Genomic DNA, 26,682 nt, shown 5'->3' with positions numbered 1-26,682 from the left:
ATCAAGTGTACAAGTAGATGCAATCTGAGATACTAAACACTTCCGCAAGTTATAGCTGATATTTGACAAGTGCTTTGGTCTTTCCTTGTTTTAAGGGCCTGGATTTTAATAAAAAGAAAAGGTCAGTCAAGTGCCGCCTCCGCACTAAGTCTGACTTCAACCGTCTGACTTCACTCATTTTGCGACTGCTTTCAATGTACCCTTTGTCATGTTTGTTTATCCAAACGATATTGCTTGACTGCTGTTTTCAGTGATGTTATCTTTCATGTATACAAGTCTGCAGTGCTGTACATTTTCATGCACCATCAAATCTGATTGAATTAACTTCCTCAAACTATGTTTTAAATAGTAAATGTTTTTTTTTTTTTTTTTTAAATACTGATCAATCACACCTGTATGCCCCTGAAATATTGTTCATATTATTAGGACCACAGCAACAGCAATGCGTAGACCTCCCCCTTTGAGCTGTTATTCTCTAAAATAAAAGAAAAGTGCTGAGTATTACTGATTTAAGTACTTGAAGAATAAAGAACTGGTTTGAAATATAACTGTATAAAACAGGGGTGGAGGGGGACTCTAGATATCTGTGTGCTCAATTTAACTTGGTTTTATTTATAGCTTTCAAGTACCCTCCATTTTCTCTTTTGTTTTTATAGAAATATAGATTCAGAACTGAGAGGGTTATTGATAACCTTTAAGCTATAGCTGCATTAAAAATAAAAAGCCACAAACACAACCAAAAAAGGGCTCTGTATATTCTGTAGAAAATATTGACAGAAGCTATAATAAAGTCACGTAAAGAAAGAAAAAGCCCTCTTTTTTTAAAGCTATTTATAGTAAAAATCTGATCATTTGGGACTTTTGTCTTTCTTTCGCTTTTTACATTAGTGTGTCTTTGGTGGCATGAATCCACCATCCTCTCTCACACTCTGAGAAATGCTTGCTGTTGTTTTCTACAGATTAGGAAGGCAAATTCCATTCCTGCGTTTGTGTCTCCACTTTGTGATGTTGTTTTCTTGTACCCTGTTTGCACCATTGTGTGTTCCCTGGTTAGCTGAGTTTTCGGCTGTCTTGGCGCTGCCCTCCCCCTCACACAGCTGTGGATTGCTTGATGCTGTGAAAGCTCACCCGCGTTGGAGAGGTTGGGATGGACATGGCTCGAGCCACTCGGGCCCGGATCGAGTGTTTGTCCTGCCACCGGTGCCATCTTTTCCTCACCGCAGATCGCACCTGTTGGTGAAAATAAGGTAAAACCTACATTATACAGCAGGTGGATTCAATAGAGTTTAAAGACTCGCAGGACTTTTCTGGAGTGGGGACTAGGGGAAGTTAGTTAAGTGGATGCTGTACTGTAGGTGATTCATCCATAGCTTCAAATATATATATATATATATATATATATATATATATATATATATATATATATATATATATATATATATATATACTGTATATAAAAAACTTGGAAACAAATTCAAGGAGACAATTCAATCAGGAAAATAAAATAAATGCGGGAAGAGTAACAAGAACGTTAGGTTATTATCATAACCCTGGTTCCCTGAAATAGAAATGCATCCATTACATAATGGGTTAACTTTGTTTACCTGAAAATTCTGAGACTTACCAAAGCTGTCACGCAGTGACCGGCAACGTCAACATGCCAGTCTCTGCCCCTCCTGAGAGACACTAGGCTCTGTGATGATGTTTGAACTGCGCCAGTCAACTTTTTTCTTGTTCAGCCTTCTGCATGTAATGTATGCAGCGACTGAAAATTTTAATGAATACATTTCTATTTCAGGGAACCAGGGTTATGACAATAACCTAATGTTCCCTTTCAAGTACATAATGTATCCATTAAGCCGTCTCAAAGTGCATTACTTGCAGAACGACTTAAATCTGAGAGGGTCAGACGGTAAGGCTGCCAATTTATTTATTTATTATTTTTAGTACATATCAGGATCAATTCTCTGCAGGTTCTTCCGGTCTCGACATAGAAGCCGTCGTTAGCACTCTGGTCTCAAAGCCAGGGTTTTGAGGATCCAGCACAGGTAGTCTGTAAAATCTTGTGAAGTATGGGCTGTAGCCCATACTACAGCATTACAAATGTCAGTGACAGATGCACCCTGGAACAACACCCGTGGTAGACATACATCTTGTGGAGTGACCAGTGACCTTCACAGGAGGGGGCCAGTTGGCTTGTTTATAAGCAATCTTGACTGTCTCTGCAATCCAACTTTTTGTTCTGTCAATGTAATAAGCTAATGCCCGAACAGGGCAAAGATGGAAACTCCAGCTCCGCCGCTTGGAGAGGTGATGGCAAGCAAAAATGCTGTCTAAAAGACAGATGCTTCAGCTCAGCTGAATGCAGGGGCTCAAAGGGCGGCTTCATGAGTGCCTTAACCACTACGTTCAGCCGCCACTGGTCCTTAAGGGGAGGGCGCAGCCTCCTTGCCCTTTTTACGAATTGCCCCGCCAGGAACTGAGCACCTGGAGTCAAGCCCCATGTCTGAAAAATGCCCCACTTGTACCCATACTGGGAACACGTGGACGATGCTCTGGCATTCTGCAGGGTGTTAATAACCCTGTTGAGAAAACCCCAGAATGCTCAATGTTGCCGTTCAGGGGCCACAGGCTCGATGGGTTGGGATGCCTTTCCCCCGTGCCCGGCTGAGCAGCTCGCGATGTTCAGGCAGGCTCCACGACTGGCCGCTCAGGAGTTGCAACAGAGCTGAAAACCACAGTCTCCTGGGCCAGTAAGGAACTACTAGTAACTCCAGACACAGCGGGAGCATGGCGAGCGGTAGGAAGGCATACAACAGCTGCCTCGGCCACAGGTGTGCCAAAGCATGTATCGCTAGTGGGTCATCAGCTCCTGTTATTAATTAGCGGGGACAATGCCAAATGAGGCTCACCACCTCTGTACTAACACCAATGCTCCAGATGGCTCCCTAGGGCTGCTGCTCACCTTGTGGCTTGGCCTGAGGCTCTTGCCTCTGCGCCGGGCAACGGTCTGGCTGCAGGCGCAGCTGGCTGTGCTGGTCCCTGAGGATACTGGCACAGGGATAAAAACCCAGGCCTTATGCAATAGCAAGGAATCTACAGTTGCTGTCTGCTAAAAACAGCAACAGGACTGTCAACAAGGCCTGCTTGGTACCAGACCGGGATGTAAACAGAACGCTCTGTTGAGCTGCAGGAGAAAAGTTTCTCCAACATACGCTTGGCGAATGCACACAAAACTCACGGAAATGTGGTTTACCAGTGCTTCCTCTGCATGCTGCTGCCTCACGGAAATGTGGTTTACCAGTGCTTCCTCTGCATGCTGCTGCCTCACGGAAATGTGGTTTACCAGTGCTTCCTCTGCATGCTGCTGCCTCACGGAAATGTGGTTTACCAGTGCTTCCTCTGCATGCTGCTGCCTCACGGAAATGTGGTTTACCAGTGCTTCCTCTGCATGCTGCTGCCTCAGGCAGGAAGAGCATCTGCTTGTCCACAGGCAGGCTGGCCTTGCATGTGTCACAGGGATAAACCCAGTCATTATGCAAATCGCAGGCAATGTACCGTAAGAATGTACAGTTGCTGCCTCAGCTTGCTAAAAACAGCAACTCGACTGTCAACAAGGCCTGCTTAGAACCAAATTGGGATTTGTAAAACCCTGGTCGGTAGCAGGTAGGAATCAGGACTGTACCGGACCGGTACAGGTCGGTTGGTACCGGTTCGGTGCCCATAGCACCAGTTTGGTACAGTAGTATACAGTACTGTTGCTGCCTTCAAGGGGGCGTCTGCTCAAGGAGCAACACTGCTGTGTAACAGGGTGGGAGCTGCAGCTCCTGTATACAGTAATTCCTGTAACAGGGCTGACGCGGTAGACTTGTAACAAATAATCCTGTTGTCTCAACAACACAAGCAGCAACACCGCTGTACAGTATGTTACAGGTCTAAAGAAAAAATAATAAAAACAGTGCAACAGTCGAGACCCAACTTTTACTTTTTTAAAAAATTTTATAGGGTACCTGCAGCTGTCAGTGCAGGTTGATGGTACAGCTGCAATGACAGGCAGACCAACATGGTACTGTCAAAGGAGACTGTGCAATGCACTGGACCTGGATCTACAGCTACTAAGTGCTGTGCACGGGGTGATGCACGGGATTACCCGTGAAATGTACGGGCAGGTGCACGGGTGGTATCGGTGAACAATGCACAGACCGTTGCTGTACTGGTCAGTGCTGGTGCGGCCGCGGCTCAGTGCGGTACCGAGGCTGCTGTGTCCCGGTATGGTGCACTTGCGGTACCGGTGAACAATGCACAGTGCTGGTGCAGCCGCGGCTTGGTACTGAGGCTGCCGTGACCTGTGTGTGCCCACTTGATAGCCGGAGCTAAAAAGCCTTCACAGTGTGGTGCTAAAAAGCTGCTCACCCCTGCGGCACGAAGACCAGCTCTCCGATCCGAAGGCTCCTGCCAGTGGATCGGTCGGTGTAGCCAGCCAGCCAGCTGAGCACCAGAGTGTTTGCACAGGAGCGTGAGTCAGCAAACACAATCTGGTTCCAGAAAATGCTGCTACTCACGTATTGGTATTGCACCTGGAAAAGAAAAACAGCGGAGAAAGCGACACAGGCTGTTCATACCACTATATAAATAATCCAGTAACAACAGACACTGTACAAAATAATATACACTATACACAATACACAAGTGCACACACTAGCCTAAGCCCAGACTAGGTAGCACTAATACAAGACTATCTGAGCCCAGCTAGCTTGAAAAAAATCCTCAGAGAGACAACTCCAGCTGGAGTGAACCGTGACACAGAGAGGAGGGTGAAATGATCCACGGGGGAGAAGTGTAGGCAAGCCGCAGGCTCCTGGTGTGCCACAAGGCTGCGTATGGACTCACAAAACATACTCAAAACCTCAAAAAAAAGTTTAAATTATATAATAATTCAGAGATTAATTCCACATGTAAACATACAATTGAATTATATTATTATTATTTTTTTAAAACAACAACGCTGCTTTCGATGAAACCGTTTGAAAGGATGAACCTCTGCAGCTTGCTCGAATCAGGCTGAAAAGAAAATGGCGCTGTTCAAACAACATCACAGAGCCTAGTGTCTCTCAGGAGGGGCGGAGGCTGGCGTGAGGATGTTGCCGTTCACTGCGTGACAGCTTTGGTAAGTCTCAGAATTTTCAGGTAAACAAAGTTAACCCATTATGTAATGGATGCATTTCGTACTTGAAAGGGAACCATTTTAATCCGGCTACCAGTTGGATGCTAAACTTCCTTTGGATCTGAGCCACTTGCTATCAAATAGGGTTGACTTTGAACCATTATTGGAGCTCAAACAATAAACTCTGATCATGAAAATAATCCATATGCAAGTTTGCAAAAAGGACAGCTCACCTTTGATCTTAGGATCAGTAAAATAAAATAATCATTGGAATGGTTGAGCCTGATCTGTGAGGCATACACAATCAAAAACTCAGGAAAAGCTTGAATCCTTAGCAATATTTTAAAAGCTTGAAAGACAAATGAACCGGGAATTAATTTCTGTAAATAAATCAGGACATGCAAATAAAGACATTATATACTTTTTTGTATAGGGAACCTCTTTTAAATGTATTTTTTGCTTTAAAGACTATAGATAAAAAGTTGCAGCCTGGTACATAATCACCCAATATGTAGTTCAAACTTGCTTCAATGTTCTACTGTAGCTGCAACTAACCATGAGATCAACTAGAAAAGATCTAAATGTTTGTATATACTGAATTGATGTCAAACATTGCAGAACATTGTAGATGTTTTTAAGTTGTTTAAAACAAAAACATCTATTTTAGTCTGATTGATGTTGAAAATGCTATATCTTTTTTTAATTTTTTTGTTTATTGCTGATTTATGATTGCCCAAGAAAATGAACTTGTTTATTTAATTCTGAATGTATGCAACCTGCGTCACTAAACGTAGATGTGGATTTTATTTTTTAAACACCTCTTTAATGTGTCTGAAAAACAATCTCTCTGCAATTGGATTCACTATATTTGATCCCTGGTAATATAAAAGGCAGAACTGCTTTTGAAAATGTCAATTTTGATTATCGTGGCTGTAAGCAGATGTGACATTTGTGACACGCTTATGTCCATAATGACAATTAGGCCAAGCTATTATAGTATGAGTGTTAGATTTGTCATTGGAACACCCAGTTTTTGTTATGTGATTGTCAACAGACTGAAAAAAACATTCATCAAAGAACTCGCTTTGAAATTAAATCTTGATAAAGATTATGGTTTAAAAATAAAAATTCATATAATTTGTAAACTAAAAGAAAATGATTGTTATTTTACAGAAAAACATAGTTGACATGCCGTATTTCACTGATTCTGAGATTAGAGATTATATATTGTTCCGTTAAGAATGATGGTAAAGACAGCAAATACTGGAACGAGTGCCAGTATTAGTGCCTGTGTTCTATTCTGCAATAATGCACTGCATATTTAATCAAAAATTATCTGTGAATTCCTTCAAGCCTTAATTGTATAACAGTATAATGGGGTACACTGCCCCTGTGTGTATGTGTATTATTTTGTATTGGTGTTGTGTTATTGTTATTTAAAAGGTATTATTTAAGTGTGTAAAAACACAATGTTTTGTTATTTTTGTTTGACAGCATGGATGGGGTTAAAATTCCCCATCCATGTTAAACTCATGCAGAATGTGACCATCTCCAGGTTGATGAATATATTACTAATTTGGAGACGGTCACATGTATAAAAACCCGCATCTTTGGTGTGTTCAGAGGCGGAAGGAGAGTCGGGAGGTGAAGTAAAATCAGAATAACAATTGCTACGCCTGTTGGTTAGACCCCAGCATGATACTTGTTTTGTTTAGTTCCATGTCTGTTGTGTCTGTCTGTTTTGGCCATCGTGCCATTTTGTTTTTGTGTAAGTGTTTGTTTTGTGTTCAACCTTTTTATTTATAATAAACTTGCGCAACAGCGCTTCCATACCCCAGTACTGTTTCTGTCTCCTCCCTGGTCTGACGTCACCCGCAAGCCATCTTGCCACAAACGGTACCAGAGTTTAAACAATTAGAATCGAGCAATGAAATGGCTCCAATCAGCAAAGATCAGCTTGATGGAGGCACTCTTAAAACATTAAATATGGCACCTTTTTAGCAAAGTCATTTTGTTTTGAGCTTTGGTACAAAGAGATTGAGGGCTTTGTATCTGTTTGCACTGAGATTTCCTGGCGGTAATTCAATAGCACCACCATCTGAAGATAATAAAGAATTTTGAAAGGTTTCTGACAGTCTGACATTGGTTTCATTTGAGAGCAATCAAGATATAATAAAAATCAGCAAAGCAATTAAGAACACTTTATGAGAATTAACATTGCTGAGGACGCTGGGAATTAAAAGTGAAGCTATTCATTTTTTTTCAAGAACTGTTCTAACCTCATTTTAAGGCATTAGTGCCATTTTCATAAACAGCACTTGTGTGTTAATGCTCACTTCAGTGCGCTTTCTTAATGTGAATCTCTATTATTATTATTATTATTATTTATTTCTTAGCAGACGCCCTTATCCAGGGCGACTTACAATTGTTACAAGGTATCACATTATACATTATTTCACATTATACAGATATCACATTATTTTTACATACAATTACCCATTTATACAGTTGAGTTTTTACTGGAGCAATCTAGGTAAAGTACCTTGCTCAAGGGTACAACAGCAGTGTCCCCCACTGGGGATTGAACCCACGACCCTCCGGTCAAGAGTCCAGAGCCCTAACCACTACTCCACACTGCTGCCCGTTACCTTGGCATGCTTAAGTGAAGCACTCAACTGTTTGTGAATATGGTTGTAAGGCTAAATCTTAAACTTTTTTTTTCTTTTTTGCCCAACATTTCATTGGAATTTGCACAATACATTTATTTTATTTTATTAATTCTTCATAAATATGAAGTTTCAGAAATATGTAATCATTTTCAGACTATATGAATAAACATTACTAGGATGTTGAGTGCAACATATTAATAGTTTTGGGAGTGTGATGGCCTTGCTTTGGGAAGATTTTTCAGGGATTATAAACTCAGAAGTAGTTAAAATGGTTGGTAGAGAATAAAAGTTTTGCGTGAATTTGAATCAATGGTGATGTGTCTGTTAAAAGGTTGTGTGGGATTAGGGTATGGCCGACAGGGCTGTCAATTAAGCCTCAAAATAGCAATCGATTAATTAGGCACACAAAATATAATCATTCGAGTAAATATCGATGACTGTACTGCACACATATATTATCGCTCCATTACTCTCCCTGCGACGTTATAATTTTTAATATCATTGCTGTTCAGTAAAAGCTTGTGCACAACAATTGAATGCGAGCGGTAATTACGCCTTGGTAGTGTCAGGAGAAAAAAAACAACAACATTTGCAACAAGCCTAAAGCAAGTTTAATATACTACAGGGGTGTTACAAAAATATTTATTCCAAACAGATTACAGTACCTTGGAATGTAATGGAGGCGTTTCAATTCAAAATACTGCATGAGTTCATTATCTCAAAATGCTTTATAACTTTAAACACCATAGTAACGATGACCCTATCTAGACAATGTAAGGAGTTATAAGCTAATTTTACATTTAACCTTAAGGAGAGGTCAAAGGTCACGATCAAGGTAATTTTTGAAGAGAGCATATATGGGTTCTTAAATGTGTTGTATACCACCCATAACTATGTGCACTGTAAGGAGTTATAAGCTAGTTTTACATTTGACCTTAGAGAGGTCAAAGGTCACAGACAAGGTGATTTTTGGATAGAGCATATATGAGCTCCTATCTGTGTTCTATAGTAACCACTAACCTGTATACACTCCGTAAGGAGTTATAAGCTAGTTTTACATTTTAACTTAAGGATAGGTCGAAGGTCCTATCTGCATTTTGTAAGGAATTATAAGCTAGTTTTACATTTGACCGAAGATTTTGAAAGGTTTTTAACCCTTTGCAGTCCATTTATTAAGTGCGCGTCAGGTCCAATTTATTTTCACACGCGCAGTTAATTTTAGACACGCTGTTTAAAAGTATTTTTTTTCCCCACAGTCAAACGGGTTTAAAAGACCCTGCATATCAACAAAGCACTCACTAGGCATCTCCAGTCCTGCCCCACCCTTTCATTCGCTATCGCTTTCACATATGCTAATAAATAAATAATAATAATAATAATAATAATAATAATAATAATAATAATAGTCGTACATACCGAGCAATCATCTCCTGATCATTCGTTTTATCACCAAACGCCTCAATAATGCGATCAATGTCATTATTTTATTACTATAACATCTGAAAAAAGCTCTGCAAATGTCTGTGCTATTCTCTGAGCACTGATGCAGTCACAGCCAGCTTGTTTCCTTATGGCCTCCATTATCAGATGCCAGGGGCAAGTATGACTATTCATGAGATACGGCCTTTTTTTTTTTTGGCTTGTCTCAGCTCCTGTCGCTCCCACTCGGCCATTGAATGGTTTTCTTGGCTTTTTCCAGAGAGAAAATGACTAGAAACCCATTTTTTGCGTCTTTTTGATGATGTCGGACAGGGTCCGACATTGGACCAGATAGGAATATTTGCAATGTCGGACCAGGTCCGACATAGGACCGCAAAGGGTTAAAGAAATGCGTCATGTGGCCATATTGGTTTACGCACAAACACCATTTTTGAAAAAGTCAATTGTATTGACACAGAATGATGCTTGTCAACTTTGGAGTTAATCAAATAAACCATTTTTCAACTGAAGCGGTTTTAAATTTAAGAAGAAAATGTAGGCCTGGTGGCCATCTTGTTTTACAAAAGAACACAATTTTTCCATATTTGAATTCCATTGTCCCCGGGATGATGCCTACCAAGTTAATGATTTCCATTACACGAGAGTAGATGTTAAAACTTCATGCTGATTTGAACTCGGCTCTCGCTAAGATAAGCACCAACTAAGACGTAGCTTTACAGTAAACTAATGTGATCCATATGTGTCTCCCTCCATTTACGTTTCCTTCCATATGATGATGTAGATATCCTTCTGTCTGGTGTTAATGGCTGAAGTGTAATGCTGGCTCCAGGGATCAGCTTATTTTGCCTCCCTGGCGCATCAGCACACACAACGGCTGCGATGCTGGCTCCGGGGATCAACCAAAGTGTGGCCTCCCCAGCGCATCAGCATGACAACCGTCTGGATTGAGCTAAGTAGGGTACATCTCTGGGGTTTTCAAGTGGGCACCTTCCATCCTCAGTGTTTCGTCGACTAGCCCACGACACCTCAAGAGGGCTCGACGGTGATTCTGGCGTCCCAGCATCACCCCCCTCCGTCCCCCACTCAACTCAGCCCAGCTTACTTACCTGTCCCCAGCCAGATTCTTTCCGTCTCAACCACAGCCAGTTGCTGCTCCTCTCTGCTGCTTCAGATAAGTTCTTCACTGTGCGACGCAACTCTTGGCCACTGAATCCGACGTCTCTGAGAAACCAGGTTGTAGAGTGTGCCACAAATCCTCGACAACCCACTTCCACTGGGTAAACCCGAACTCTCCATCCTCGCTGTTCCGCTTCAGTGGCTAGTTGAGCATACCGCAGTTTCTTCCTCTCATACGCCTCATCTACAGCATCCTCCCATGGCACTGTTAACTCTACCAGGTGAACAAGGAGTGCTGATCCAGACCACAAGACAATATCTGGTCGAAGGTTAGTGGTGGCAATCTCAGGTGGAAAAATAAGCCGTTGACCAACATCTGCCAGCATATTCCAGTCTCTAGCAGCTTCCAGTTGTCCTGGGCGAGTATTGGTTTTAACACCTTTTCTTGGTGGTTGCTCTCCTGGGCGGAGGAATGTTGTCTTTTGTGTGTAATGTTTTGATGGAACAGGTGGCAACTTATTGGTCATGTTACGCTTGTCTTCCAATGCTAAGGCCAAACATCGCAGCACCTGGTCATGGCGCCAAGTAAACCGTCCTTGGCTAAGAGCCACCTTACATCCTGTCAAAATGTGCCTTAATGTTGCAGGTGATGAACACAAAGGACATGAGGGATCCTCTCCTACCCAGAGGTTTAGGTTCTGTGGTGATGGGAGAACATCATATGTTGACCTGATGAGGAAACTGATCCTGCTCTGTTCCATTGACCATAGGTCTTGCCAGCCAATCTTGCGTTGTTCCACACTCTCCCATCTCATCCATTCTCCCTGCTTGGCCTGGGAAATGGCCTTTATACACCTCATCCTCTCCTCCTGCTTTTGCACCTCGTTGACTACCATCTTCCTCCTTTGAGCTGGGGCCGCCTTGTGCCATGTAGGAGGAGTTGAACTGAAAACAAGACCCCCTCTTCCATGCTGAACTTGCCCCATGATATCACCAATTCGAAGGGCAGCCTTTGCATCTTCCACAGCTTTCTTTGCCGCCCACTTTCTTCCAGTTTTCAACACAGGTGCTGCCTCCCTTACGCATTTATCGCGTGACTCTACTAATGTCATTTCCAGTCTGACCTTGGCGCACTTAAACTCCTCGGTTAGAGCAGAGACTGGTAGCTGCAGTATTCCTTTACCATAAAGTCCCACTCTGCTGAGGCAGCGTGGAACTCCCAACCATTTCCTGATGTATGAACTGATTTAAGCTTCCAGCTTCTCTACTGTTGTCAAAGAAACCTCGTACACAGTCAGTGGCCACAGCAACCTCGGCAGTAGACCAAACTGAAAGCACCAGAGTTTTAGTTTACCTGGTAGAGCGCAGCTGTCTATGCTCTTCAACCCTTCCACTGCTTGTTGTCTAACTTCTCCCACACGAACTGTGTCCTTTAGATCCCCGTCGTACCATCTCCCAAGACTCTTCACTTCAGAGTTAGTTGGTTAAACGGTTTGCAAACAGAAGCAGTTTGATGTTCGGGGCGCGTTTTAGCAAATTTGGTGGCAGCCATCTTGATAGTAAAATTTATCGCATTAACTTCTGATTCGCAAACTTGAAGTGGGTTTGGTTGCTGATGACGTATGTTAAGATTCAGATCAATCGGTTCACTGGTTCCCAAGAAGAATATTTTGAAAGGTTTTTCCAAAAAATGCGTCAGGTCGCCATCTTGGTTGAGGCAGGAGTGCAATTCTTTTGCATCTGAACTGTAATCTACACGCAATGATACCTACCAAGTTTCATATTAATTGATTGCACCGTATGTGAACAGGAGCATTTTGAAGTTAATGGAAGAATAATAATAATAACTAGAGTTCCCAGCAACTTTATGGATTCCAGTACCAGTACCAAACAGTTTAGCAAATAGTGCAGAATGCCAGTACCAGTACCAAACACTTTAGCCAATAGTGCAGAATGCCATTTTTACATAGTAACCATGACCCAATGTGCACCCTATAAGGAGTCATAAGCCAGTTTTACATTTGACCTTTAGGAGAGGTCAAAGGTTATGGGTAATGACATTTTTTGATAGAGCATATATGGGTTACTATATGTGTTCCATAGTAACCATGGCTCTATCTGCACTCTATAAGGAGTTATTAGGCAGTTTTTTATGTTGATGATGTCATGCAGCATGGCCGCCATACCACACAACCTTCAGCATCTTACGAACACCAGTTAATCTTGGACTATCCCTCAACAACTATACCAACTTTCAGCAGTCTGCAATAAGTGGTTTTCGAAAGACGAATTTTGAGATTTAGGCAAAATGTTTTTTTCAATCCAATATGGCGGCCAAATCATGTGACCTAGGACATAAATTATTTAGCATTTTCCATCTTCCCATAAGCATCTACCAACCTACTGAATCTGGTAAGTTTTCGAGTAACTTTTGGCGGAAAGAAAAATAAATAAATAAATAAATAATAATCCCAGCAATAACAATAGGCTTTACAACCCTATGGGCCTGGAAGCCTAAGAAGAAGAAGAAGAAGAAGAAGAAGAAGAAGAAGAAGAAGAAGAAGAAGAAGAATAGGCTTCCCAGCCATTCTGGCTTGGAAGCCTAATAATAATACAAATACAAAATTGTGTTTAACATCACTGTCGTCCTGCTCTAGATTCTAAGTGCACGCTTTTTTTTTTTGTTAACATTGAACACACAGAGGGGCGTACTTACAAAGCATTTTCAAAACGGATTCGCTGATAGGTGGCACCAGCAAATCAGATGCTAGTTAACACTGCTTGTCTGGCAGAAATACTGTTCAGTGCATTTTCATTGATAAACTTAAATAATGTTATTAACTATGCACATTAAAAAAACGTAATTATTTAATCGATTATCCAGTATTTATATAGATGTATATAATAAGGAATGGAATCAATCGAAAAATCGATTTTCTATTTAATCGTAGCAGCCCCAATCAGAGAGCAGGATTTTTTCAAGCACATTTATAACACTGGTTAAACAACCTTCCGATAACTGTATCTGAAATGTGATATAAAGTTTTAGCAGAACAATTTCCTGAGCAAATGATACCAAGATATACAAGACCCATGCAATAGCGAACGCAGAGATAGCTGTCAAATTCAACCAGATTAATATTCATTTAAACATCTAGGAGCTCTCCAGTGTTATAAAACATCCTAAATTGGTGAGTGAGGCTATTTTTATTTTTTAGAGATTTAGCATGTTTGGCAAGAGCTGACACCCCCTTTCTCAATGCTACAGTCTGAGAGAATGTGTGAGTCACTGTTGCAGTCATCTCAGCGTCTGTTTCTGGTTAATACCCTTGTTCTAGTTAAAATATCTGAAGAAAACATCTCACCGAATCAACATAATCTGGTTTGTAAAACTATCTGCGTTCTCATAGTAAGTGCTTGTTCCCTGTACTACAGTTTCCACAGCCCAAGGCTGTGAAGTGTCAACATCCACTTACAGAATGGTGCCTAGGCAATAACTTTGTTTAAAGTGAGATACAATTTATTTGATATGGTTTGTCTGCTGAAGGCCATGGAGAGTTGTTTCTTCTCAATAAAGGTGAGTTTGAGTGGTTTTAAATTAAATGCCATGAAGCAGACATGGGGCCTGGCGAATCCCCAACAGAAAACATACCTGTCACGTATTGGGACTTCACAGAAAAAATATTGTATTATTTATTAAGCAACATGTTTTGTGTTGTTACCCTTGGATATCCAATACTAGTTGATTGAAACTCAGTTCAGGGTCCACTGTTATATAGGAGGATATTCAACTGATCTCAACACTGGCAAATCTGACACTGTTTCAACAATTCATACATTAAATACATTCAAATCAAACATCCAATAGTGCGCTTTTAGAAAGGACAGATATGAGCTCAGGTATGTTTTCTAATTGAATTGTGATGCACTTTCCATCTGGGCAATAATATGACCACAAGGCTATAAATACATGTTTAGCAGTTTACTGTAACTGCATGGTTGAGAGTGCATGTACATGGTTTGGTTGGATTTCTGCTGCATAATAATTTAATAGCAATCTGTGCTGAAATAACATTGCGTGTGAAGAGTAATAGTCTAATGACATGCTGTAGATTATCGTTTGACAGTAAGTTTTCATAGAAAGCCTGTTTACGACAAGATAAGTAAAGGTCATGAACCTACTTACCTCGCTGTTCAAGAAGCAGTAAAACACAGAGACAAAAAAGCCCTGATGGGGAGGTAAAAAAAAAAAAGAATTAGAAAAACAATAACGCATTTCCACAACACAGTGCAAAACAAAATCCATCATCGATCTTTGCCAATACCTCTCTTGCTCTGCAGTTAATGTTACATTTAAGTGCATTTCATCAATATATAAATTACATTACAAGAGCACATCAGCTAACAATTCCAGGACAGTGAACTGTATTGTGCTTTGAAAATCAAAACTTGTGTGCCCCTTGCTCATTTGCTGACACAAATTTACTCTTACGTCTGATCTATGTTAGTTTTATTTGCAGCACTAGGCACAGCAAGTTTGATACAGTGATGCATACAAACTGAATCGTAGGTTGTTTTGACTCTAGGTATTATCTGCAGTGGTAGAAATATGATTAGCAGATGGGACTGAGAGGGATCTTCAGAGAGAAATCTTGACATGGTTTGAATCCTGCAAAGTGCAGCACACCTTTTTGTTTCTTCCATATTTATTCAAATTCAACAGGGAAAATGCTTACGAGTAAAATACCTGAAATGACTCCAGAAACGAATTGAAATATATAAATACGATCTGTGAAATCTCATCTTCTCCTGGGTTGACAAAGAACAACATGTAGGTGATCCCAAGGAGGGGCAGCAACACGAGTGTCGCCTTCACAGCTTTCCTGGAGATAGAGAGAGAGAGAGAGAGAGAGAGAGAGAGAGAGAGAGAGAGAGAGAGAGAGAGAGAGAAGAATCGGTAACACTCAAGAACAGGTCAGGGCAGTGCAACAGAGAAGCTGATGTGGGAAAAGTTGTAAAAAAAGTAGACTTTTTAAAAAACTAAAACAATGATGAACAGTTACAAAATGTTAAATAAATGAGGAATAAGAATGGCTTAGTTTTATTAAACTTCTAATTTAAAACACCTAACATAACTGGGATCATAAGCCTAACCCTGTACTGGCTGCAAAACCCCTGATTTGCATTTTTTTAAAATAATGGACCAAGGTTGGGACATCTGCTTCACCTGCCTTAGGTGGGAGGAGTGGTGCTTTGACTGTAGCGAGGATTGACACGTATCAACCGCTCAACCCCAAATGACAGGAGGAACTGCTAGAGAAGGACCTCTCTGCCTTCCAAGCCACCTGGGATGGTGTTTTGGACGCCCTCCCTGCTGGCTTGGAGGACTAAGGTTGGTGCCTGGCCAGTGGAGAGCTTGGGTATTATGCGGTGTGATGCCCTCTTTAGGGTGAAGAGGAGCTGCCGACAGACCAGAAGAGCAAGAAGGAGAGGAGCAGCCGGTCCCGAAGGAAAGCCAGGAAGGGAGAGCCTCTGCCATCTTCAGCACGAGAGGGAGAAGCCCCGCTGTCTCCAGCGCGAGAGGGAGAAGCCCCGCTTCTCCAGCGCGAGAGGGAGAAGCCCCGCTGTCTCCAGTGCGAGAGGGAGAAGCCCCGCTGTCTCCAGCGCGAGAGGGAGAAGCCCCGCTGTCTCCAGCGCGAGAGGGAGAAGCCCCGCTGTCTCCAGCGCGAGAGGGAGAAGCCCCGCTGTCTCCAGCACGAGAGGGAGAAGCCCCGCTGTCTCCAGCGCGAGAGGGAGAAGCCACGCTGTCTCCAGCGTGAGAGGGAGAAGCCCTGCTCTCTCCAGTGCATCAAAAAGCCCCACGGCCTGTGGAGTCTATATGACAACAGCCGGGCAAACCTCAGCAGGCACTGCACTTGCTGCTGAGGGGAGCCTGGCGAAAGCCAGTTGCACGTCCACGTCTGCTGTGCCCAGTGCCACCGCCACGTCTAGAGTGCCCAGCGTTGCCACCACATCCAGAGTGGTCAGCACCACCTCCCGAGGGTCCGCTCCAGCCGTCGCCTCCCGAGGGTCCGCTCCAGCCGTCGCCTCCCGAGGGTCCGCTCCTGGCCTGTATTGCACCGCCCGGGGTTGCTTCTCCTGCACCGCCCGGGGTTGCCTGCCCTGCCCTGCTGCCAGCGTTGATTTTGCAGGCTGCATGTTCGAATAAAGCAGCCTTTCCGCTGCCAGGATTGCCCCAGCTGGAAGAGCCAGCCTGTGTGCTGTCAGCATGGCTGCTTACAGCATTGTAACTGCTAGCCTGGCCACCGATAACATTGCCACCCATGGGCCCCTTGACGCCTCCCCTCATGGCACAGGACTATGGGCAAGACTTTAACTTTAAAGGGGGATCTGGCCGTGGGGGCCATGTGTTCTGTGCACGAGGGGAGGTGTGTGGCAGGGACAGGGTTAATGTCTCTGTCAGAAACCACAAGCGTGGCCATTTTCCAGTTTGTTAATTGGGGAGTGGCCACCTGCATAAAAGCAGGCAGAAATCCTGTATCTGGGAGGAGTTTGGTGAGTTTTTGATCTGTGTGTTGCTGTTTGTTTAGATCTGTTCAGTGAAGGCGAATGCCCAGCCTGACAGCAGTTTTTTGTGTAAATTTGTGTATTTTGTTTAAATCTTTTTGTTTTAGCCCGTGTGCCTGTTTATTTGTTCCTGTGTTATTTTGTTTATTAAATGTGCGCTTTAGCACTTAAACTGCAGCTTCCTTGCATCTGTCTCTTTCTTGACACTACCCTGCTACAGGTGGTTTAATTCATACAAATCAGGAATTCAAAATCATTTTTACATATAACACATTTAACCACAACATTTGAAAACAGTGAATAAATGACCAGAACAAAAAAAAAAAAAAAAAAAAACTACAACAAAACATATTTCAACATACGTTTTATCATGGTAGGTACCTGTTGTTTAAACAAGCAAGAAGCAGGTGACAACCTTAATGACACCTGGCCAGAACAGATACTCTTTACACAGTATTGGCAAAAGCAACTGACAATGTTGTCCTTTAAATGAAATAGTATTGCATCTATAGCCATAAAACATATTCAGAAATATTTACAATATAGAGTTAAACGGCATACCACGTGATGGTGCAGGCTCTTACTTTTATAAAGGCTGGCAACTAAAGAAACACAGACTTGTTATACTCCCACCCCTCGTTATATCGCCCCTCACTATACTGTGTATTCGGATATATCGCAGTCCTGGAGTTGGATCCCCATTTTTACTATCTAACTGCGTATGCCTTAGCTGCAATATACATAGGCACTTATTACTGTTCCTTTTATTTCGTACTGCACATCACAAACAACAATATACAAAACAATTAATAACAGAGCATTAATATTGGCTGTTATCATATACACACATATTGCACAATAACACAAAGCAAATTAAATATCTACTTGCTGAAGTGTTTTTTTTTTATTTTAGCCAACAAGGTGTTCACGTGTGGCAGCAATGCACTGGCAAATGTCACAAGGCAGTGACGTCAGCTCCCTAGCAACAAGCCTCCTATGTTGTTGTTGGCAATGGATTCTTTCAATGCAGTGGGTTTGTGCATTTGAGAAAGGAGAGGAAGACTCATGAAATTAATTGGAGACTGAAGTTGATGAGAAGCAATTACCTTCCGAAGTACGAATTAAAATGGTGTGCTGCTTTTTATATGAATCTATACTGGACCCTGACGTCCGATAAAACGAGGGAGTGGTTGTACAGTATTTGTTATTAACCTATTTGTTTTTCTATGGGTCTCTCGAATTCCTCTCATATTCTTGTATGCCTGGCAGTTTCTGCAGCTAACTAGTTAATCAGCACTTTCCTGTCTAGCAGTCAATTGCAGGGCATGATGTGTTACATGCAGCAACAGACACACAAAACAGCCTACAGTTGCATGTTTGTTTTCTTTTTTTTTTTTAATTTAGTCGTCACCAATTTTTTACCCCGGTTTTCTCCCCAATTTAGTATGCCCAATTATAATCTGTATCCTCGGCTCACCGCTCGCAACCCCCCCGCCGACTCGGGAAACGGATGCTGGAACACGCGTCCTCCGAAACATGCTCCTGCCAAGCCGTCATTATTCGCACTGCAGATCCACAGCAATGCCACCAGACCTATAGTGCCGGACAACACAGATCTGGCGGCTCCACTGCAGAACCACAGGCGCCCTATCGGCCACAGGGGTCGCTGATGCGCGGTGAGCCGTGGATTCCCCTGCCGACCTAAGCCCTCCCTACCCGGGCAGCGCTCAGCCAATTGTGCGCCGCCCCCTAGGAACTCCCGGTCACGGTCGGCTGTGACATAGCCTGGATTCGAACCTGCAATCTCCAGGCTATAGGGCACATCCTGCACTCCGCGTGGAGTGCCTTTACTGGATGCGCCACTCGGGAGCCTCCATTTGCATGTTTGTTAAAAACCTGATTTTAAATGATTGCAATTGTTTGTTCTACAAAAGCCAAGTATTAATAGAATTATCTCCTGCCAAATTTCAATTATGGAATAGATGTTTTAATTTCTGGTTGACGCCAAATTTGTTTCCTATCACCAACCCCATATTTCTAACATAATTACTGTAAATTAAACTCTGATTTACTCTGCTCAATAGTAGTGATTAATTTCATTTTAGGATACTCATAATTCAGTTCTAAAATATCAAACGGGGGAAATTACATTACACTGCTGGACAATAATCTGATCACATCTGTCCATCTCTAGTAATTGGGCCATTTCTATATCTGTACTGCTTTTTCATATTCACATGCCTGATTGGATTACAGAGCTTATTCCACTTTCCCTCAGAAATAGAAACCTACACATTGAGTATTAAGTACAGTTGAAGCAAGCCTAAATTGACAGCTTTGCTCTCTAGTTTATGTTCATTAATAATATATGTTATTGTGCTTTGTGTAGGGTGTCTATTGTTAATAATAATAAATGCCATTTTGGGCTGTTTGGGAGGAGGACTGCACAGTGAAGCTAAGAGGTTCTGTGAGAAATAGCATCTATCATAACAGTATGAGACACCCTCTACACATGATATAAAAGTATACCCTCTATATACACTTATATACACTTGTATAGTTAAGGGTAATACTACATTTACATTTATTATACATCACTAAAACAAAGTGTGTACACAGGAACTACCATTAAACGAAAAGGTTTTTTTAACTTTAGAATTGAATAGGATTTACTGTTATTTTGACAACCCCCTAATGATCATTGGTAGATTTCCTGATTTCTTATATGCAATTAATAGCATGTAATGATCTATATCTCCTGCCAAAGTTATATAGTTCTGTGTTGCTTGATGTGTGTGGTGGGGGTGAGGGGGGGGGGGGGGGGTCGCGCCCTGCTGCTGGTGTTAATGAGCGCATGTATCAACTGGATGAGTCTATTGAAAAAGATTGCTCACGCTCACCAGTTAAAGCTTATATTAATAATAATAATTAAGCATGCTTGTTTAATTGGTATTTAGTCTTTTTATACTCTTACCTGTATTGTATTGTTTCAGATGTAGTTGAGGCGCGAAGTTTTGTCATGAGAATTCTCACAATGTTGAAGAGAAAAATGAAATTGATCTGGAGAAAAGAGTAAAAGAAGTGACTTCATATTTTCAATATCCATACTGTATCACTATCCAAAAAAATAAATATTAGCAATGAAACACTGTGCAATAAACTATATTTTAAAAATGGGTCTAAAGTTTTGGTATATAAGTGGACAGATTTACTGACAGTGGTATTTTTCAGTTTAGATATCATTTGCACAACTATCCATTTAAAGTATGTAATTCATTAAGCTTACAGTCTGATTATGTATTTTCCCTGTAGGTTATAGAAATTGGTTATGGCCCTATTCGAATATATGCCAAATGACGCATCATTGTTTAGTCCTTATAACTTTTTATAGCTTGTTAACATAAATCTTACAGGCTGTCTCAAACAAATGTCACTATAAAAAACATCACAGAACCACCAATTGTGTTCTTGATATGGCTGAAGGCATTTTCTGTAATCAATGCCATTAATAGATGTCAGTCTACCATAATCTTTTACATAAAGATTGCTTTATAATAAAGTTACCAAATAAAAAATGAGCATCCCTCCTCCACACTGTAAACATTCTGGGACATCTACATAACTAAATAAAACTGCAAAGGAAGGTAGCATTAACATGAATTGTGATCCGTTTAAAAATGAATGAGAAGTGTAACCTATAACCCAATCAAACCAGATGCTTCTCCTTACCAGCAGTACCAGAATCATGGGCCCCTGGTAGATGTAGTCTGTGTGAACACCAGCCCGCTTCCCAAACCAGCACCTGGCATTTTGGATAATAAAGGTTAGTCTACCAAATGCACAATTGTATGGGTCAGTAATTTGCAGTTTTATCATATAAAATTAGGTGCAATTAACTAAAGTCCATGTGCATTAAATAATGCTAAAAACTGAGCCACTGCATTTTTTTAAAAAATATACAGTAGTATGCAAATGTATCAGAACACTCCATTGCTTCTGTAGTTTTGATTTGTTGTGCATAAGAAATCAAAGCACTGTAACTGAAAATCTTGGAAAATTGTCAAAAATAGGAAAATTAGTGATTGTCTAATTTAATTGAGGGCACACATGCTACACTTTAATAGGCCACACATGTCATTGATTTAAAATAGTAAGAGAAAGGGAACTGACAGAAAGACAATGATTCTTGGTGGTAAATCTCCCTCCCGACCTGTGAGGGCGCTAAGTAATGGGAACAGAGTATCCTGGACTGCTTGGCCTGACACTTAGTTCCTAGGGTTAAAAGGAAGTCATCATTTAGAAAAGGGGCGGAGCTTCTGTACATGAACTCATCGACCTGGAAGGGAAATGATGTGGCAGCCATGAATTGGAGGAGCGGCTGCAATCGTTTACCAAGGGGTAATGAGTGACGGTATAAGTAGGGGACGGAGCAACGCAATCTGTGCCTTTGTTGTGGTTATGCAAATGAACCGAAAGGACCGGTATTCTGTGTTAAAAAGAATGTGAGTGTTTTGTTTGTTTTTGTCAGTCTTTCTATATCGTCTTGTTTGTCTTGTGTATTTAGACTAGACAGCTAAACACGATCCGGAGCTGTCACCCACGGCCAGCACAAAACCTGGACAACAACGCACTGTTCACTAAATAACATTGTAAATTCACTACCAGCACTACAGCACTCACTGGGAGAGGTGACCGTGTTTGTGTTTGGGTATTTGCATTGGGATTATTGTTCTTGTGGGATAATTGTTAATTGCCAGCCATCATTGTTTATTTCTGTTTGGTCATCAGACCCTTGGATTAAAATAAACAGAAACCTTTTTCACCCGTACTTTGTTTGTCTGTTGTTTCTTGTTGGGTTACTGCACTGCAGCTGCATGTACCAAGTACCACTTACCACTTTGCCACAGGAACACATCGCCACAAATGGTAAAATGCAGGAGACCTTCTAGAAGTGGTTTAATATGTCTAATTAAAGCACAAAGTCGTCTAACACATTTGCACACATGAGTGCCTATTGTTTCTATATCACTGATTACTGACCGAAAAAGGATATGAATGTCACATCTGGAGGTGTTCTAATACATTTGCACACTACTGTAAATTACATGATGTTTCAATAACCCAGGGGGCCTACAAATGAACATTCAGCAAATACTACTTAAAGGTTTAGTTATTGCTGTAAGGTTAAAAACAAACATTCCCTATATCTTTAAATAAGAAATATAACTTCAGTGTACTTTTATTTGACCTTGTATACTGTAATCTACTGTACTTCTACAATTTTGCTGATTTTGAAGTCTTTTTCCCTACTTCACATCATTTGTTTAATGTGAGTGCCGTTTTTAAACAATATCGTCATCTCATAATGTAAACCACATACTAACGTTTTTAATGGGTGCAAAGAAGAAAAAAATTAAATAAGCACAATTGCACAAGTGGGCCCAGATAGGGTTCGATACAACAATAAGTGGCAGTAGACATTAGAAGTTAATTTCTGCACATTTTGGCAGTTCCATTAAGAGTGAAACAATTTCCAAAATAAATATTTCATTTTTGACCGTCACTTGAAAGGAAAATTACCATTTTATAGACCCTTTTTTATCTTACTTTTTTTTCTCTAAATCAGATTTAGGGCACTGCATCTATAAACTGAATGATAAAATGCATTACACAAGTCCAGAAAGTTGCAGTAGTTAGTTTATAACAAAGAGAAAAGGAGGACAATGCAAAACTCTTCTGTAAGGCTAGATGAACACCTCATTGAGTTCTGGTTACTACAGGATTACTCTGCAATCCGCAAGGTACTATTAAGAAGCTAGGCTGACTTGAAATGCACTGCCCTAATTTGGAATTGATTATGTATTGATCTCACACAGGAGAACATTAATAACAGTCATCCAGATGCAAGCAGGCTAAGAACTGAGACTGTGAGAATAAAAAAAAAACATAAAGGAGTGGAGTTCAGTACAATGGACAACTTACTGGCAAAAGCATACTTACTTTTCATTGTCATAATAAAGCTTCCCAATGGCCCACGCAACAATGATTGGGAAAGGGATGCCTGCCAAGAAAACATTGCTATTAGTTTTATAACACTTTTAATCATAGACACGTGTCTAAAATCGAATGGGCCTAATTAATATCTTTCCTTTAACCAGGGAAAGCTATTGCTTATAGAGCAAGGAAAATGTACTATGGAGAAAAAAAGTCAAGCTTTTGAACAACTCAAATCTGACACCATACTAAAAGTGGTTAACAGTGTTTTGTGAGCTTATTGTATTACTGAATTACATCCAAGCTTGCTATTTAGACCTTTCTTGAACATCTCTCTTTATTATGACTATTTAAACTTGGTTGTGGTGGTACCGTAGAATGGGATTTGACTGTAATTGAGAGACTTTTGTGAATAGAATTTGCACACGACAAGGGGTTACTTACACCATCCGATACAGATAAACATCCATTTCCTAAGCTTGTCAGTAGAGTAGGTCAGGACGATGGCAGTATGAAGATAACAGCCTTCTCCAAACATCCAGAAGAAATTTGTCACATGGAAATAATTGTATAAGGCTGTAACTAGTCGACACCAGATCTGAAAAAGAATGCAGAAAACATCACACTTAAAAGATACCCATTTTTACTTAAGCTCGCTTAAAAAGGTGTTTGTTTAAATCTAAATTTTCAAGTATGCATTCAGCATTATAATTAGGTATAAACAATTATAATAATAATACAAAATAAATTCATAGTAATAGTAATAATAATAATACTTTGTTGACTCCTGTTAGGATTTTGGACATTTCAATCATGGCTCTGCTTACCGTAACAAAAGTTAAAAGTCGATTTTGTAGGCATTTTTGCGAGGCCCTTAAAAGGGGGGAGCGACTAATACACTGGTGCGACGTATGCGCCAGTGTGTCTAATGAAGAAATAAGGCACAAGAGGGCATGGGTTATTGTGGATATGGTTACTGCTTGATTTTAGTGCCTTATTGCTTTTATAAAATGGCTTTACCAACTTTTTATAAACACAGAAAAGAGAAATCGATACAGTTTCTGAATATTTATTAACAAATTTTATAACCTTCCGCAACAGAAAATGGTTCCTATGTTGTTTGAGTTTCAGCTTTCTAAATGAGGACTTAAATAACAAAAAAAGTGCTTAAAATAAAACTAAAAGGTAAGCAGAATCTATTTATTTATTTTTCAGCTGTAAAACGTAGGCTTATATTTATTTATTTAATTATTTATTTATTTATTTGTTTTTTACAGTGAAGCAACTTCAAACATAAATCGCTGTGACATTTTTGTTGTTGTTGTTCCGTTAAGTGGAATTTTTTGTGTTTTGCTTGTCATAGTGGCATACTTAGCTTTGTTTTAATCTGTTTTCATAATAAATGAATCTCTTCGTAGTGGTCCGTTTCATGTTTTCTTTGATTTCAGATGAGACGCAGTGATACATAGTTAGCTCAGGTCTAGAGAAGTAATTTGCAACTGTTACTATAGGGCAGCAGTGTGGAGTAGTGGTTAGGCCTCTGGACTCTTGACTGGAGGGTCATGGGTTCAATCCCAGGTGGGGGACACTGCTGCTGTACCCTTGAGCAAGGTAATTGTATGTAAAAATAATGTGAACAAAAAAATATGTAATAGTATGTAAAAATAATGTGATATCTTGTAACAATTGTAAGTCACCCTGGATAAGGGTGTCTGCTAAGAAATACATAATAATATATCATGGATATTGTCATGGCTTGGAACCCTGATTGACCAATCAGCATTCTAACAATCCGTTCTATAATATTAAACTACTGTACCAGGGGCTTGTTTCGTGAAAGCGATCTGCGAGGAATCGCTCTCGCAGTGAGGTCGCATATGAAATTTGATGTTTCACGAAGGCATCACAGATCTTTCAGGGGCTGCGATCTCACAGGTTTTCTATTGAAATCTGCAAGTGCTTAGCAGCAAACGCAAGTGCCTTTTTTCATTGCAAAACGATAAGTTAGCATAGAGAAAAAGAGAACACATTTGCAATGGCGTTAATTTTACTTGCTCGCTGTCATTGCGGTAGGGAGATTCGAAGGCAGAGGGTGTTTAGGGATAGATCGAACCCCCTTGATCCATACATCGATGCCGAATTGATAGGGAAGTATAGGCTGCCTAGATTGGAAATTACAAATCTATGCAATTTGCTGGAACAAAATTTAAGGTATGAAACCAGATGAAGTATGTCACTGCAAGTGCTAACAACATTACGGTTTTATGCCAGTTTTCAGGAGATGGTGGGGGATTGTCATGGCATAAGTAAAGCTACCATATCAACATGCATAGCTAAAGTGTCTGGTGCTTTGTGTGCACCATGTCACAGAATACATTAAATTCCCTAAAGCAGGTGAAAGGAGGGAGGTGATTAATGACTTTTATGACTGTGATGCTCCTTAACTCTAAACCTATATTAATAATATAACGGACCGGCTGCATAATGCATTACATTATGTCTTAAAGGGACAGTAATGGCATATGAACATTACATCCCTCCTTAACTTTTGTTTTTTTTACTTTAGTTCTTTCAGACCATTTCCTATCAGACTGTATTGCCCATCAATCTTAATGATGTACAAAGTCTTTCAAGTGTCCTTTTCGGATAGTGAGTTGCACGGTTCCCGTCTGCATTCTGGGTGTTCTCTTGTTCGATTGGTTCCGCAGAGGGGACGAGAACATCATCATCATCATCATCATCATCATCATCATCATCATCCTCCTCCTCCTCCTCTCCGGGATGAGCAAAGGATGTGTGGGTTGTTCGATGAAACGGCTTGAAGTGAGACACGTTTCTGGTTCCTACATGGGCACCTCTTTTAGCAGTAATCACTGTGCCGTTGATGACAGTTACCCGATATGGCTGAGGGAGATAGGGTGGTGACAGTTTGTTCAGTGGCTTCAGGTTCTTTAGCAGTACACAGTCTCCTGGTGAGAGAAAGGCGTGTGTAGCTCTCCTTCATTTATCTGCTTGCTCCTTCATTTTCTCTTTGGCATTTCTGTCTTTCAGGGACATTGCAGGATTTGTCTTTTCCTTGGAGCAAAATGGAATTTTTATGAGGAGGGCTTTTGAACAATGCAGTCACTGGTGAGACTCCAGTAGACCTATGTGGAGTTGCTCTGTAGTTTCTGAGGAACTCGTACAGTTCTTGGTTTGGTGTTTTTCTTTAAATGACGGCAGTGCGAAGCATTTTCTTTATGGTTTTCATAAACCTCTCTACTTCGCCGTTGGCTTATGGCCAATGAGGCGTTACCTTCCTCTGCTTAAACCCAAGATATTCCGCGAATGAAGCAAATTCAGCGCTGTTGAAGGGCGGGCCATTATCACTTTTAACAACCATGGGAATGCCAAATGCTGAGAAGATTTTGTCAAGCTTTGGTGTGACTGCTTTAGCTGATGTTGTAGTCACTGACTCAACCTATGGGAATCTGGAGTAATCATCCATGACTACTAACAGGTGACCACCACTGGGAAGATCACAGAAGTCCATGGGCTTGAAGGAAGTTCAGTCCTTTTAAGTGGGGCAACCTGATTGGTTGTTGTTGTCACTTGGCATGGTAGGCAGTTTTTGAGGTAGGCTTCTACGTGTCAATTCCTGGGAACCAGACTTTTCCCCGAAGAAGCTGTTTGGTTTTAACTATGACCTTCATGTGCCAGGGCAATGGTGCAGTTCCAAAGCTTCTGTGGAAT

General features: G+C 41.0%; 1 protein-coding gene across 1 annotated transcript in view; it reads right to left on the bottom strand.

Annotated features, from left to right (window-relative positions):
- Nucleotides 1–1,062: 1,062 nt before the first annotated feature.
- crhr1 (corticotropin releasing hormone receptor 1) overlaps nucleotides 1,063–26,682 on the bottom strand; it is a 185,227-nt gene continuing 159,607 nt past the window's right edge. Inside the window, exons 7-13 of the mRNA XM_059006700.1 lie at nucleotides 23,395–23,548; nucleotides 22,957–23,017; nucleotides 20,686–20,758; nucleotides 19,931–20,016; nucleotides 15,137–15,272; nucleotides 14,576–14,617; nucleotides 1,063–1,230 (exon numbers count right to left, since the gene is read on the bottom strand). Of these exons, the coding sequence (XP_058862683.1) occupies nucleotides 1,090–1,230; nucleotides 14,576–14,617; nucleotides 15,137–15,272; nucleotides 19,931–20,016; nucleotides 20,686–20,758; nucleotides 22,957–23,017; nucleotides 23,395–23,548 (693 nt within the window). The 3' untranslated portion in view covers nucleotides 1,063–1,089. The remainder of the gene's footprint in view (nucleotides 1,231–14,575; nucleotides 14,618–15,136; nucleotides 15,273–19,930; nucleotides 20,017–20,685; nucleotides 20,759–22,956; nucleotides 23,018–23,394; nucleotides 23,549–26,682) is intronic.

The sequence above is a fragment of the Acipenser ruthenus genome, chromosome 33 (genome assembly GCF_902713425.1).
Source record: "Acipenser ruthenus chromosome 33, fAciRut3.2 maternal haplotype, whole genome shotgun sequence".
NCBI lineage: Eukaryota > Metazoa > Chordata > Actinopteri > Acipenseriformes > Acipenseridae > Acipenser > Acipenser ruthenus.
The sequence above is the reverse complement of the archived record's forward strand: the minus strand, read 5'-3'. Positions and strand labels throughout refer to the sequence as shown.